At 36.6% G+C, this 13403-nt stretch overlaps 1 protein-coding gene across 1 annotated transcript; it reads right to left on the bottom strand.

Annotated features, from left to right (window-relative positions):
* Positions 1 to 3773: 3773 nt before the first annotated feature.
* Positions 3774 to 6745, bottom strand: LOC126589869 (cysteine-rich receptor-like protein kinase 10). The gene is made up of 7 exons (XM_050255308.1): positions 5747 to 6745; positions 5450 to 5593; positions 5216 to 5337; positions 4848 to 5058; positions 4527 to 4764; positions 4276 to 4426; positions 3774 to 4193 (listed from the first exon to the last, which is right to left on the bottom strand). The coding sequence occupies exons 1-7, from the start codon at positions 6531 to 6533 to the stop codon at positions 3864 to 3866; spliced, it is 1983 nt and encodes a 660-aa protein (XP_050111265.1). The 5' UTR covers positions 6534 to 6745; the 3' UTR covers positions 3774 to 3863.
* Between the last annotated feature and the right edge of the window lie 6658 nt (positions 6746 to 13403).

Here is a 13403-nt window from a genome sequence, read left to right as displayed (position 1 = left end):
TCGGTACATAATATAGAAGAAAAATTGAATAATTACTAAAATCCCTCTCAAAGCAACCCAAGGAGCAAGGCTCACCTTGATATGGGTTTTTAGAATGTTTGGCCCACTTAGTTGTTCTCCCCCTCCTTGTCCACAAATCAAATCAAAACAATAAAAAATTGAGTAAACAAGAATTTCTAAAGAAAACTAATGAAAAATGCTAGAAAACTTTGAGTTTTAATGATAATGACAAAATAAAGGATAAAGTGAATAGTACCAGGTTTGACTTTTTAGTGTAAAAATGTGGTTTTTCGTTAAAGTGAATAGTACCGTGGACTTTTCATTAAAACTCCTAATTTTCTATAGGTACATATAACGTGACATTTCTGGTTCGAGAAATGCTTAGCTCCTCAAGATTGAGGATAGGTTTTTCTTCAAAACACTTCATCGTGGCTGGTTTGCAGAGAGTGTAATGTTTATGATAAAAAGCGTTTGATGTTATAAATTATTTTGTAAATATTATCTATGGAAAAAAAAAAAAAACTAATGAAAATGGTTTGAAAACTTTGAGTTTTAATGATTAGAACAAAATAAAGGGTAAAGTGAATAGTACCATATTTGACTTTTTAGTGTAAAAATGTGATTTTTGGTTAAAGTGAACAGTACTGCAGGCTTTTCGTTAAAACTCCAAAAAAAAAAAATCAATTAAAACTAAAATTGTTTACTTAATCAATTATAGTGTATAGATAGACGATTCAATATGCTTCTATTGAATCCGACAATTTGATTTTCTACAGTTCGAAAACTAAACTAAGTGATAAATATTCAAATATCACAACTCTTAAGAGATTTCTCAGAACAAATAATAAGAAAACATATTTTATACACACATACACTAGCCTCTCCGCATGCACTAACGTGCGTGCGAGAGACATTTTTGTATCATGGGTGCTACGTGCTCTTAAAGGTGTATTGTGTTAGTTTATTTTTTCCATTGTAATTGTCAAGATATATTTTAAATGTATTGTGCAAAGATGAACTTTTTCTTTACCATGCACGTCCTAAAAAGTTGTCATGTTTTTCGTTTTCACTTTGCTTAAAATAATGATTTAAATGTTGTTCATGCAATTGTCAAATAATGTGGGATTTTAGATGCAAGTTCCTACCTAAAGTCCATGAACAATAGTGGTTGTCATTCACCATTTTAAATACAAAGAATGAAAAAAAAATTCATGAAAACCGAATAAGAAGTGTATATGCAACTGATCAAGAAAAACAGAATTCAATATAAATTATTCTTTCTTTTGATCAATCTGAATATATAAACGCAATTAACAATGTTGTTCTATAAAAGAGAAATTAAGAGAAAGCTGAAACATCCCAACCCCACTTTTATTTAAAAGTTGTTTTAAGGCCTTAAATGGTGAGCCACGTGGGGCCCACCTTATGTTTTTTTTTTCTTTCCCCAATCTCTCTTCTTTGTCTCTTCTCCCATAACCGCCTTCTTTCTTCTCTCCCTTTCTGCACTCACTCTCGTCTCTCCCTCCTTCACTCCCTGATCTCTTACCCCTCAACCAAGATATAAAATATCGATGATATCGGAAATATCGGTAGTCCAAAAACACGAAAATTTCGATGGAAATATCGGGATATTATCGATATTGATAAAAATTGAATAAAAACCATAGAAATTGTAAGAAAAACTTGGAAATTTTTATTGAAACTTTGCATGATGTTTATTTAGTCAATTATTTATTAGTTTATCACAAAAAATTAGAAGGAAATGCATTGCATGATAGATATAACTTATTTAAGTTGATTATATAGTGTGCTGGCAAACATTGTGAGTGTAGAAAATATGTAATAATCAATTAAAGAAGTTTAAACACACCATAATCGTTTATATATAATGAATTAGTACAATATTTTACACTTTATACATTGCATGGTAAGATACATGAGTGACTTAGCAAGGTCTAAAATATCGATGATATCGGAAATATCGGTAGTCCAAAAAAATACCGGTAGTAAAAAAACACGGAAATTTCGATGGAAATATTGGGATATTATGGATATTTTAGACCATGCCCTCGACCCATACCTTCCCCGACGACAACGGTGTCATCATCGTTATCATCATGCCGCCTCTCTCTCTTGTCACTGTGAGGCGCGGAGAAGCCCAGAAAAACCCTCCGGCGAGATTTCCTCGTATTCCCAGCCAAGTAAGCCTTGGGATTCTCTCTCTTTCTTAGATTGAATGTTGGGATAAGATTTTGAACTTTATACTTGTTATTGACAAGGTTTAACACAAGACCGATTTGGGGAAAGTGAAACCCGTCTCCGGTGAGCCGTGAGTGTCAAGGGATTTTCCGACCACCACCGGCTGTTTCACGGCGAACTAAAGGTTTTCTTTTGGTCAATATAGCTGCATTAATTTGTTTGGACAAAAATTCTATAATGCAAACTAAGTAAAGACCTTACGTAACCATTAAATTGTAAGCACAAAGTAATCAACATAAGAGTTTAAAAGGAGAAAATATAACTTACTACGTGCCAACAATTCCTATGATGTTTCTGCATACTGGGCACGCAAGATTTCCTTTTCTTTTAAAACGACATAGTTTTGAACCTGGTCCTTAGTTCTCGTTTTTTTTCAAATATTTTTAAAAGACAAAAAACAACAATAAACCTCCTTATATTATATCCACACCCATCCCCGATTACTGCTCCCAAAAAAGAACCCAAATCACTGTCATTTCTACTCTCAGATTGCACAGCCACTGAGCCACCCTAACCCCACAATCCTGAAGAAAAACTTGTATAGGGCTCAACGTGTCATTGGATCATGTTGAATGGTATTACAGACTAATCATAATTTGCCATGTATTCAACTTTAAATATGATTTTTTTTAATATCAAAATAAAATAAAAAACTTAAAGCATTATTTCTTCAAGAAACTAAAATTGTTAAAATAAAACTCAACCGCAGTTCAACCTTCCTCCATCTACAAACTCGTCCATGGACTCTTCTCTCTCTTCTCTCTCGTCGATCGGTGTCCCCAACGCAGTCAATTCTCCTCCTTTACTACTCAGCCTCCTCCTTCCTTGGTTCCCCCATCTCTCATCTTTCTCTCTCATGATTGCTTATAACTAATTCAATTTCACATCAATAGTCCATGGTATTTGAAAACTGGGAACTACAAACAACTGGTGAAGGAAGGTGGCTTTTATAATTGGGTTCTTCACCAGAATTTATATGTCCTTGATAATTATTCCATAAGTTATAAAAATAATGAGGTTAGTCAGAAACGTAATTCAATTAAGATGGATTAATGAACCTTTGAACCAGTAATTACACGAATTCTACACAATTTCCCAGCAACCATGCAAGGCCGTGAGAAAGAGAGGTGTCCCTCAAAGTCAGGCCTTTTAAAAATTTACTTTTTCCTCATAATTTTTTTTATTAATTGTGATATAAATTGAAAATAAGAAATTACACTAATGCAGCAATACTTAACATTGGGCAAGTTATGAATGGTGTGGTAGTGCTACTTAACATGATCCAGTGGCAAGCCAAGCTTCACACAAGTTTTTCTCCCAACCCCGCCACCACATGCGGCCATTTTGCCACCGAGCCACTACTCTCTCCTCTCGCATATTTTCATTCCTCAAATTTCATGTAACTTTTAAATTATAATCCCAAATATTATGGTTTGAATAATTGGATATTGAGGTTTAAAAAAAAACATTAAATGCTTTTACCCATTTATAATTCTGGATCCGCCGTTGCTCACTTGTATATATAAAATTCTAATCCATTTATTGCAAAGCAGTAGGTTGATAAACATATATTACAATAGATCCAAACGCCTTATTTATGCACGCTATCTAGGGTATAATTCAGTGATAGATCCTTCATAAACGGACGGAGATGACTTGCTTATAGATTGATCGGACTCCAGCGTTGTAATTGATGGGTTCCCCACCGCTTTGCTTTGGAGGAAAAATGCCGGTTGTTTAGGTAATGGTAGACTGACAGAGTAACTATTGAGCATGAGAACTACTGATTGCATCATAGGCCTATCAACTGGATCTTCCTGAACACAAAGTAAGCCGATGTGGATGCATCTGATTACTTCAGTACTTGAATAAGAGTCTCTCAGACTCGGATCCAACAATTCCAAAGATGTCCCGTCTCTCCATAACTTCCAAGCCTGCATAAAACTCAATGGTTTAACTAATGATGCTATGTCAATGCAGGAGAACAGAACACTGCACTTTTCATTTTAAGCTTACATGGCTCGCCAGGTCCTCAGCTGCATCGGTCTGAAAGAAGTTACTGTTCTTCTTGCCACTGATGATTTCTAGCACTAAAACACCGAAACTATACATATCGGACTTGACAGAAAATTGCCCGTGCATTGCATACTCGGGAGACATATAACCACTACAAGTTGAGATGGGAAAATTTGACAAATTCATTAGTACAGATAATGCAAAGAAGAGGTGGTCGTGTTAAAAGAAAAGAAAAAAAGGGAGAAACTTACTATGTTCCCACTATTCTATTTGTATTTGCTTGAGTTTGATCAACCCCAAAGATCCTGGCCATGCCAAAATCAGATATTTTTGGATGCATGTCCCCATCTAACAATATATTGCTAGCTTTGAGATCACGATGTATAATTCTAAGTCGGGAATCTTCATGCAGGTACATGATTCCTCTAGCAATTCCTGAAATAATCTTGTAACGTCTTGACCAATCCAATTGCCCCTGTTTCTTAGGGTCTGCAAATCATCAATATCAAGTTATCATCGACGAACTGCTATTGCAATAGGGAAAGACTTATCAGATGTTTGAGTGTACAAACCAAATAGGAAACAGTCGAGGCTTTTGTTGAGCACATATTCATAAACAAGAATTTTTTCTTCGCCTTCCAAGCAAAATCCCAATAGCCTAACCAAATTTCGGTGTTGAAGCTTGGCTACCAATACCATCTCGTTCTTAAACTCTTCTGTGCCTTGGCCAGAGTTCCTTGATAGCCTCTTCACAGCTACTTCTTGACCGTTTGAAAGTGTACCCTGCGAGAAAACTTCAATCAAACAATGGAATGTATGTCCCATTCATGGCATTCATGGACGGCTTCTGAGGCTCCAAAATTATTCAGATTTTGCATGCATAAAAGTTGGAACTTTGTAGACCTGATGGAGCACTCATGTCATATACTGATTAACATACCTTGTAAACTTGACCGAAACCACCTTCGCCTAACTTGTGATCATCGGAGAAATTGCTCGTAGCTGCTTGGATGGTAGCAAAATCAAATTGCAAAGACTCGACAGTAGTAATGTCATACTCACCTGCACAACCAACCAAACCATAGAAGCACAATGTTAATAGACGAGGAATAAAGGAAAGGAGAATCAACGAGAATAAACAAGAGGAGACTCGCAGAAGGATATATTTGTTTACCGCTTAGTTCGTCTGCTGCTGCTTGATTGTACTTCTTTCTCGCTCTCCTAGTTATGCAGCAGTAACCCACAACGAAAAGTAGCACAGATACAGATATTGCTACGACAACGGCAACAATTGTACTAGTTGGGGTTTTGCTTTTTCCTGCAAAATAAACAAAAAATATTGAGAAATTGGTACCCTGTTCCAAAGTCCACAATAGCTATCAATTACGTAACAAACTAATCTGATAATACAATAATCACTTGATTGGGGCTTCTAAAAAGGTTAGAAACGTTTTTGGGGGCTAGTGTATACCTTTAGGCCCTTCTCTATTGGAGGCTGGCAGCGGTGGGGCGGAGGAGTAGAAGGGGTAAACTTCAAACCTAAGATTGCAACTGGGTTTTAGAAATCGTCCCCCAGCACTTGTTCTAGGAATTTGTGTTGCAGCTCCCAGAAGACACCAATTGCAATCTCCAGAGAACAGGTCCTGCGTGCACTGTCCAAATCCATACAGCGTAATGGAACCTGAAACATTCGTTTCTTTCGTCGCAAACTTGTGACTGCTATTGGAAGTCTGAGCGGCCACTGCGGTGACCGTAGCTGCCAGTACCTCGTTGAACCGGTTTTGGTCCGTTATACTACTTGCATTCTGCGTGTTCCACATGTACACGGCAGGCTTGTCGTCTGCCCTGGAAAAGAAAGACTCGTTGGAGTAGCGTAGCATGCAGTAGTCGTACCAGATCACCATCTGTTTTTCTACAGGGCAGCGTTGTGGGGCCTCGGCGGTAGCGGTGGCGACACAGGTTTCGCAAGAGTCGGTGCCGACGACGTCGCCGCGGCAGAGGAAGAGGCCGTAGACGTCGTTGTTTGGGGTTTGGACGGAGGCGTTGTAGAAGCCGGTGGAGCGGTTGGCGTTGGAGGAGAGGGTGGAGAGGAGGCGGTTGAGGTTGGACTGAAAGGTGGAGTTTGGGGTGAAGGTGGTGGTGTTTGGGCAGATGTGATAAAGGTAATCAGCATCCGTACTGGTCGGAAAGCTGAGCAGAGTAAAAACGGAGAAAATCAAAAGAAGGGTAGTCATGCTTTCCATTTTTTGGTGATTCATCGTAACATCATAGGGATTTTTTTTTTATTTTCCGGAAACTAACATCATAGGTTTTTGTACTGAGTATTAACAAGAGCAATGCGGTGGTGGAAGCAAGACTTTTCTGTATTGATTGTTGACCAGAAGAATTCCTATCATACAACCGGGTTTTAGCCTCAGTGCCATCAACCTCTAATAAGTGCTTCCAACTTGTTCAAAAGTTGTACTATTCTGTCCACTGCCCAATTGTTTAGTGGTGAATTGGTAAAAAAAAATAAAGGTGATTTTAGAGAGATAAAATTTTTAAGTTAATTTTTTAAAACAAAATGACATAGTTGTTGATAATTAGATTATGTTAATTATGCATTTATTTTTTATTGATGACACGCCTTTTAGTTTAAAATTTAGTCTTCTTAGTATTATCTTTTGATTAACTTTTGATTAAGCCCACCTTGTAGGTACCTTGCGTCCATAAGAAAGGTTTAGGTCAGCTGATAAACCTTTAACCCGTGTTTGATTGTTTCTTCGTTGTCGCCTTCTTCTTCTTCTTTTGGTTTTTCAAAGCGGTCTGTTCATGATTGAAATGTAGCCATGAATTGACATGAGCATTTGAACCGGCACACCAGTTGTGTCCTAAGAGTTGAGTTGAGTCGATTGGAAATTTTAGCCAAACAGTTCTTGTCATTTTTTCCTCCTCAAATATTCAACAATTACATCTTTGATTATATGAAAAAAGGTTGCAAATACAACTCCCAAAGGGATATGAGAAAATTAGAGTATTGGTCCCTGAATTGAAAATCTATAAGCATCGGTCCTTAAATGGTTCATAATGTGGAGTATTGATTCTTTTGAGTAGTACTGTTTAATAATATCATCCTAAATAAAGGGTTTAAAAGAGAAAAGTCTTTATCATATAAGGCAAATAAAGAATAAGTTGAGCCTCTCTCACTCAATGATACAGTCTCTTGATTAAAAATCAATTAAGCGCAATCTCCTTCACTTAAATCTTGTCTACTAGCAATACCTAGTAGTGGCATGCTCGGAATCTCTAAAGGGTTGTTTTATTCACACCCCATGTTTTGTTGATTACACCTTACATACTTAATACACCTCACATATACTTTTTAAATCAAAATTTATCTTAATACACCCCACATATTTTCCAATGCTACCCTCACACTCCACATGCTATATATACACCCCACACGCTCTACTTAAACCCCACATCAATACGAAGAACGAATAGAAGGCAATGAACAAGCAAAGAAACTGGAGTCATGTATGAAACAAAAAATTTCCACTATTCTCTTTTCAATTGTCATCCGGTGGAGTTAAATAGCCCATACCTTCTGCCGATCTATTATTTGATAATTGGATTGCCTATAAGATTGTATTGTTCCTTCTCTGTCTGAATATACATGAATTCACATGCACAACTATTTGGATTTCTATCATGGTCAAAGCCAAATTTATGAACACATTGCATTTTATTATATCAATTTGTTCTTCTAGGTTGCACCTACAAAGTAAAAAAATGTATTGATGGGTTTAAACTGACCAGTTTCCTTGTCCTTTCTCCAATTCCAAAATTTCTCTTATCAAAGAATCAAGCAAATTAAAGATTTGCATAACGAGGATGAAAAATAATCTTTTTTTCCATGTTTTGTGCTTTTAGTAGTTATGGTCTTGTTCTACAATGAAGGACGTGAGTGACTTTGAGAGCTTGAAGAAAAAAAATAATCTTAGAATACAAGTCTAAATTAACTTGGGGTGCATTTAGAAAATTATTTCTTTATTTTTATTTTTATTAGGCCTAAATAGTCATTTTATATTAGGTATATAAGACACTTAACAATAAACTTTTATGTGATGTGTATTCAACAATAAGTGGGGTGTTAATAAAAAAACTCATCTCTAAATTCATATTCATATGAATTTTCAACCTACGCCGCAAGGCCCATGACGAATTTAGGGGACAAACATATCTTATCGAGGCCCAAAATCAGAAATGGTCAACCAATTGGCAAAGCAACTAGGAGCACATACTTGATCAATGTTGTGATTAGTTGCAGGTCTTCCTGTAAAGAATGCAGGTCGATCAGGTTTGAGAAGACTGGTAGCTTCACATTTTAACATGGCACAATCATTTGCACCCTCATATCAAGGTGATTTAGTCTGGTCTTCAGTATGAGATATTGGTAAACCTGAACCCCTACCAGTGGTTATAGTATCAGCACCAGTGAATGAAGTAGCCATGGTGAGGTTGCTCAAATCATAAGTCATATGAGAGGTAACACCAGTGTCAGCCACCAAAAAATTGTTCCTGAGGTGTTGAAGGTTGATAAGTGGCATGCATGGCAATCAATGTGGCTGGTAGTGATCTTTATTGATAGGAGAAATTTGCCTTGTGATAGCATTGCAGTGCAGAATGACCATATTTTCAACAAATTTGACTCTGCATGGGAGAAGATGCCACAATTGTAGAAGAATGCCTTTGGAAACAATCAGAAGACCCCTTTTGTTGCATATTTGGCAGGTAGGAACATCATTTCCATGTTCTGAGCAAGTAGATAAATGAGGCTAGCAGGTCCAAGAATACCAAGACTATTATTTACAGAAAATCGAGAATTAGGACCATAATTGTTTCTTCCCTGAGCTTGTCCTCTGTAGTTGTTGAAACTCCTGAAACCTCTAAAGCTATAATGAGGACCATTAGCATTGTAAGTGCCAGAAGAAGACCCTTGATTAGAAAAACTACCATGATATGGACCTGAGGAAGTCTGAGAAGAGCCATTACTATGAGAGGAACCTTCTTTAAGCATAATACCTTTGCCCTTTGACTCATTACCCTTGGCAAGCATTGCAGTGGCAAAGGAACTAGAAAGCTGATTATTCTCAATTGTAGCCTCCTTAGCAAGTAACTAGTCTCTAAAATCTTTAAGTGAAATCACATTTTCACGTTCTCGAATCATCATCTTCAAAAGAGACTCCAGCTGCAGACAAGTGATCACGAACATCCTTAATTCTTTGTAAATACTTAGAAATAAAGTCTGAGCCTTTTTTAATGTTTTGCAACCAAGGAAGAAAATATCGATAATATTGGAAATATCGGTAGTCCGAAAACACGGAAATATCGATGGAAATATCGGGATAATATCGATATCGATAAAAATTACATGGAAACCACGGAAATTGTAAGAAAAACTTGGAAATTTTTAATGAAACTTTGCAGGATGTTTATTTAGTCAATTATCTATTAGTTTATCACAAAAAATTGGAAGGAAATGCATTGCATGATGGATTTAACTGATTTAAGTTGATTATATAGCGAGCTGGCAAACATTGTGAGTGTAGAAAATATGTAGTAATTAATGAAAGAAGTTTAAACACACCATAATCATTTATATATAATGAATTAGTACAATATTTTAGACTTTATACATTGCATGGTAAGATACATGAGTGACTTAGTACCACATAGAGTTCCTATGAGGTTCAAAATTTTCATTATCTTCGTCATCTCTATGTGTAGAGTAAGTGTATTTTAGCATATTTTCACAAAAACATAAGTGATATGGTGGTCAAGGTGTTGAAGGAGTAAAATGGGAGGGGTTCGAATCCCCTTGGTGTTTTTTCTTTCTTTCTTATTTTCTTTTCCTTTTCCTTTTTTTCTTTTGTTTTCTCCTGCCTTTCAACTAAATAATTCAGAATTTAAATTTATATAACCTTTATATATATATAAAATATATCTCAAACTTTTAAAATTATAAAACACCCACGTAGTGTGGGTGGATCTCAAACTTGGACAACTTTTTAAAATACAAAGAACCCACTACATGGGTTTTCATAATTAAAACATTTTTTAAAATACAAAGAACCCAACCCACTACGTGGGTCTCTTTAGTTTTAAAATTTAAATATGTTTGAAAATTATAATAAAGTAATTAAATAAAAAGTTAACTTCGATTAGTCATTGGAACACATGGCAAGCTATAAGATGCGTGGTAAACATACCCTACACTTAAATATATGAGCAAAAATACTCACTCGTAAAAATTGGTTGACAAAATCTCAAATTTGCCTTATTTTATTGGAAGTATTTTTGTTCACCATCATAAATTATGGAATATGCTCATTATACACATAATTATTTGTCATGTATCTTATCATTTAACCTTGATTAATTTCTTTCAAAATTAAAAAAGTAACATTTAATATAAAGATTAATCAGAATTAAATAAAATGACACGTGAGAGATGATTAGAAGTATAGTAAATATACACCATAATTATGATGATGAACAAAAATGCTCCACATATTTTATAGAGTGATACTTAAATTTGATGTCAATGGAATTTAGAAGTTCATGCATGTGACGCACATTATCTTGCTTGAATTTAATAACGATGCTCACAACTTGCAAGACTTATAGTCCCAAAAAATAAAAAATCATTCACCAAACAATAGGACATTATCTACATCAATTATAAAATGTTAACTTGTTTTACATTCTCCATTTCCAATATGCAAGACTAAAAGTGGTTGAGATTTATAATAATACGATATTCTTCTTTATTTGTAAGTGAGGGGTTTTAAATTTGATTTTCGTTAAAAATAAATTTAAATCATATTATTGCTAGTTCATTGTGAGGTTAAGACCACCTCCTCTCATTTCGCGTAAATAATATCGTTTGTTAAAAAAAAAATTGAGGTTTGCAAAATAGCTCTGCAAGGACATCAGCCATATGCTCATGTATGAGTCTCACTTTATCAGGGTTTTCTTAAAGGGGGTGCTATCCACACCCCATTTTACTTCTCACACATCTTTTGATAATTTCTGTCCGTTGGTATTCTTCAATTCATTCGATCTGATGGCCGAAAATTAAAAATGTGCGTGAGAAGTAAAATGAGATGTATGATATCACATCCTTTCTTAAATATGATATCTTTCTGGCATACTCATAATTTCACTGTATAAGCGGCTCCTTGGGGATCCCGCTGCTTCTAGCTTAGTACCAAAAAGAATAAAAAATGATCCAACAAACCACATTGGCCGTCATTAAAAAAGGGAGGCCATTATTTACCTGAATGATAAACTATTAACTTGTTTTGCATCCTCCATTTGCAATATGGCAGATCTAAAATCGGTGAAAGTGGTTGAGGTTTGCAAAGTAGCACCGCAACCAAGCACGCCGGACTCATCAGCCATCCCTGAGTCCCTTCCTCTAACCTTGTTCGACTTGCTCTGGCTAAGATTTGCACCCGTCCAACGCCTTTTCTTCTATGAAATCAATAACCCTAACTCCTCCGACACCAACTTCACCCATTCAACGCTCATTCCGAAACTCAAAACCTCACTCTCTCTCACCCTAAAACAATTTCTGCCTTTAGCCGGAAACGTCATATGGCCCAAAGAGTCCCTTAAACCTATTCTCCGTTACGTCCGAGGTGACAGGGTTTTGCTCAACATAGCTGAGTCCGATAGTGATTTCCACCATATAGTTTCAAGCAACAGCTTCAACATTGAAGCCAAAGAATACCATCCTCCCATACCCCAGATGCCCGTGTCTCACTCTCTTCTCTGCACTGTCTCTCTCTCTCGAAAGTTCGAAACCCTCTTACCTCTCTCCCTCTCTTGCCGTGACCACACACACACACGCAGCAGCACCATCTGCTCGACTCGAGCAGATCGAGGACACCACCATCATCACACATCATCAGTCTTCTATCTCCCACCTCTGCGAGAATGGCGGAGCCCATAACTCTCCGGCGAGTCTTCTTTGATTTTCCGGTTAGGTAAGTCTCAGATCTCTCTCTCCGTGGCTCAAATTAGTTCGATCTGCTGCACTGCCCTTTGTTCACCACCGCAGAAAGAACAGACAGGGAGCTTGTACTGCTCTAGGGGACTATGGCGAAGGTAGCGCATTCGTCGTCGCCGTCGTCGCCATCGCCGTCGGTGGTCAGGTCAACTCCCGGTCCCTCACCTTCTTACCTCTTCGATTGATTCATGCATATGAATTGTGGTTGTGTTTTCAATTGCTCTGTAGCTTAGATCTTGATCTTAATCGTGTTTTTGCAAGGTTTTTGGGACGAAATCGGCACACCCATTTCCGGCGTTCTTCTCCGAGTAGCCAGTTCCAAAATATCGCGATAATTTCAGAAATATCGCGATATTATCGATATTATCGCGATATTTTGACGAAAACCCTTTGGATACCTATTAAAATATCGGTCAGGCGAAAAATCGATAATATTGGCGATATATCGCCGATATTATCGGCATTTTCTTCCATGTTTGCAACTCAAGTTTCATATGAAAGATACTAGCATTTATGACTGTAGAGAACCTATCTCGCAGACTCATCCACATCTCATGTGCACTAGTACAACCAATTATACAAGACATAACAGTAGGAGACAGGGTAGCAATGATAAGTTGCATCAAAGCTCGATCATGCATTTTCCATATCTAATCATTTTCAGTTTCAACACCTTCTTTATATAATCTTCAACAAACCGAGAATGACAGATCTTGGAACCATCCACAACGCTAAGAATGCCATGGCTCTCAAGCAACAATCGTAATTGATAATGCCAAACCAAGTCATTTGTATCATCTAATTTCACAATAATAGAAGTGGATACATTTGGTACAAGATTCGTAATTGGAGACCGTACAAGTTGTAATTGTGCAGCAATAATCATATTTTCTTGAATTTCTTGATGAAGTTAGGGTTTTTAGAGGGACTTGTTCTTGAGTAATTCGACAGAGAAACAACAATTCAGAGGACGGATTAATCCAGACAACAAAGATAAAAGAACGATATCTTTACACACATTTCATCAAACACCATATATGCAAGATTTGAGAGTTCAACCAAAACAAGATGC

The sequence above is a fragment of the Malus sylvestris genome, chromosome 11 (assembly GCF_916048215.2).
Source record: "Malus sylvestris chromosome 11, drMalSylv7.2, whole genome shotgun sequence".
NCBI classification, from domain to species: Eukaryota; Viridiplantae; Streptophyta; class Magnoliopsida; order Rosales; family Rosaceae; genus Malus; species Malus sylvestris.
The sequence above is the reverse complement of the archived record's forward strand: the minus strand, read 5'-3'. Positions and strand labels throughout refer to the sequence as shown.

What these genes read in the sequence shown, in the direction of transcription:
- LOC126589869 (XM_050255308.1), bottom strand. Translation starts at nt 6,533, where the DNA reads ATGAATCACCAAAAAATGGAAAGCATGACTACCCTTCTTTTGATTTTC. An exon ending in AGCAGCAGACGAACTAAGCG is followed by an intron (nt 5,338 to 5,449) that starts GTAAACAAATAT and finishes TTGGTTGTGCAG; the next exon opens with GTGAGTATGACATTACTACT. An exon ending in CTGAGGACCTGGCGAGCCAT is followed by an intron (nt 4,194 to 4,275) that starts GTAAGCTTAAAA and finishes AGTTTTATGCAG; the next exon opens with GCTTGGAAGTTATGGAGAGA.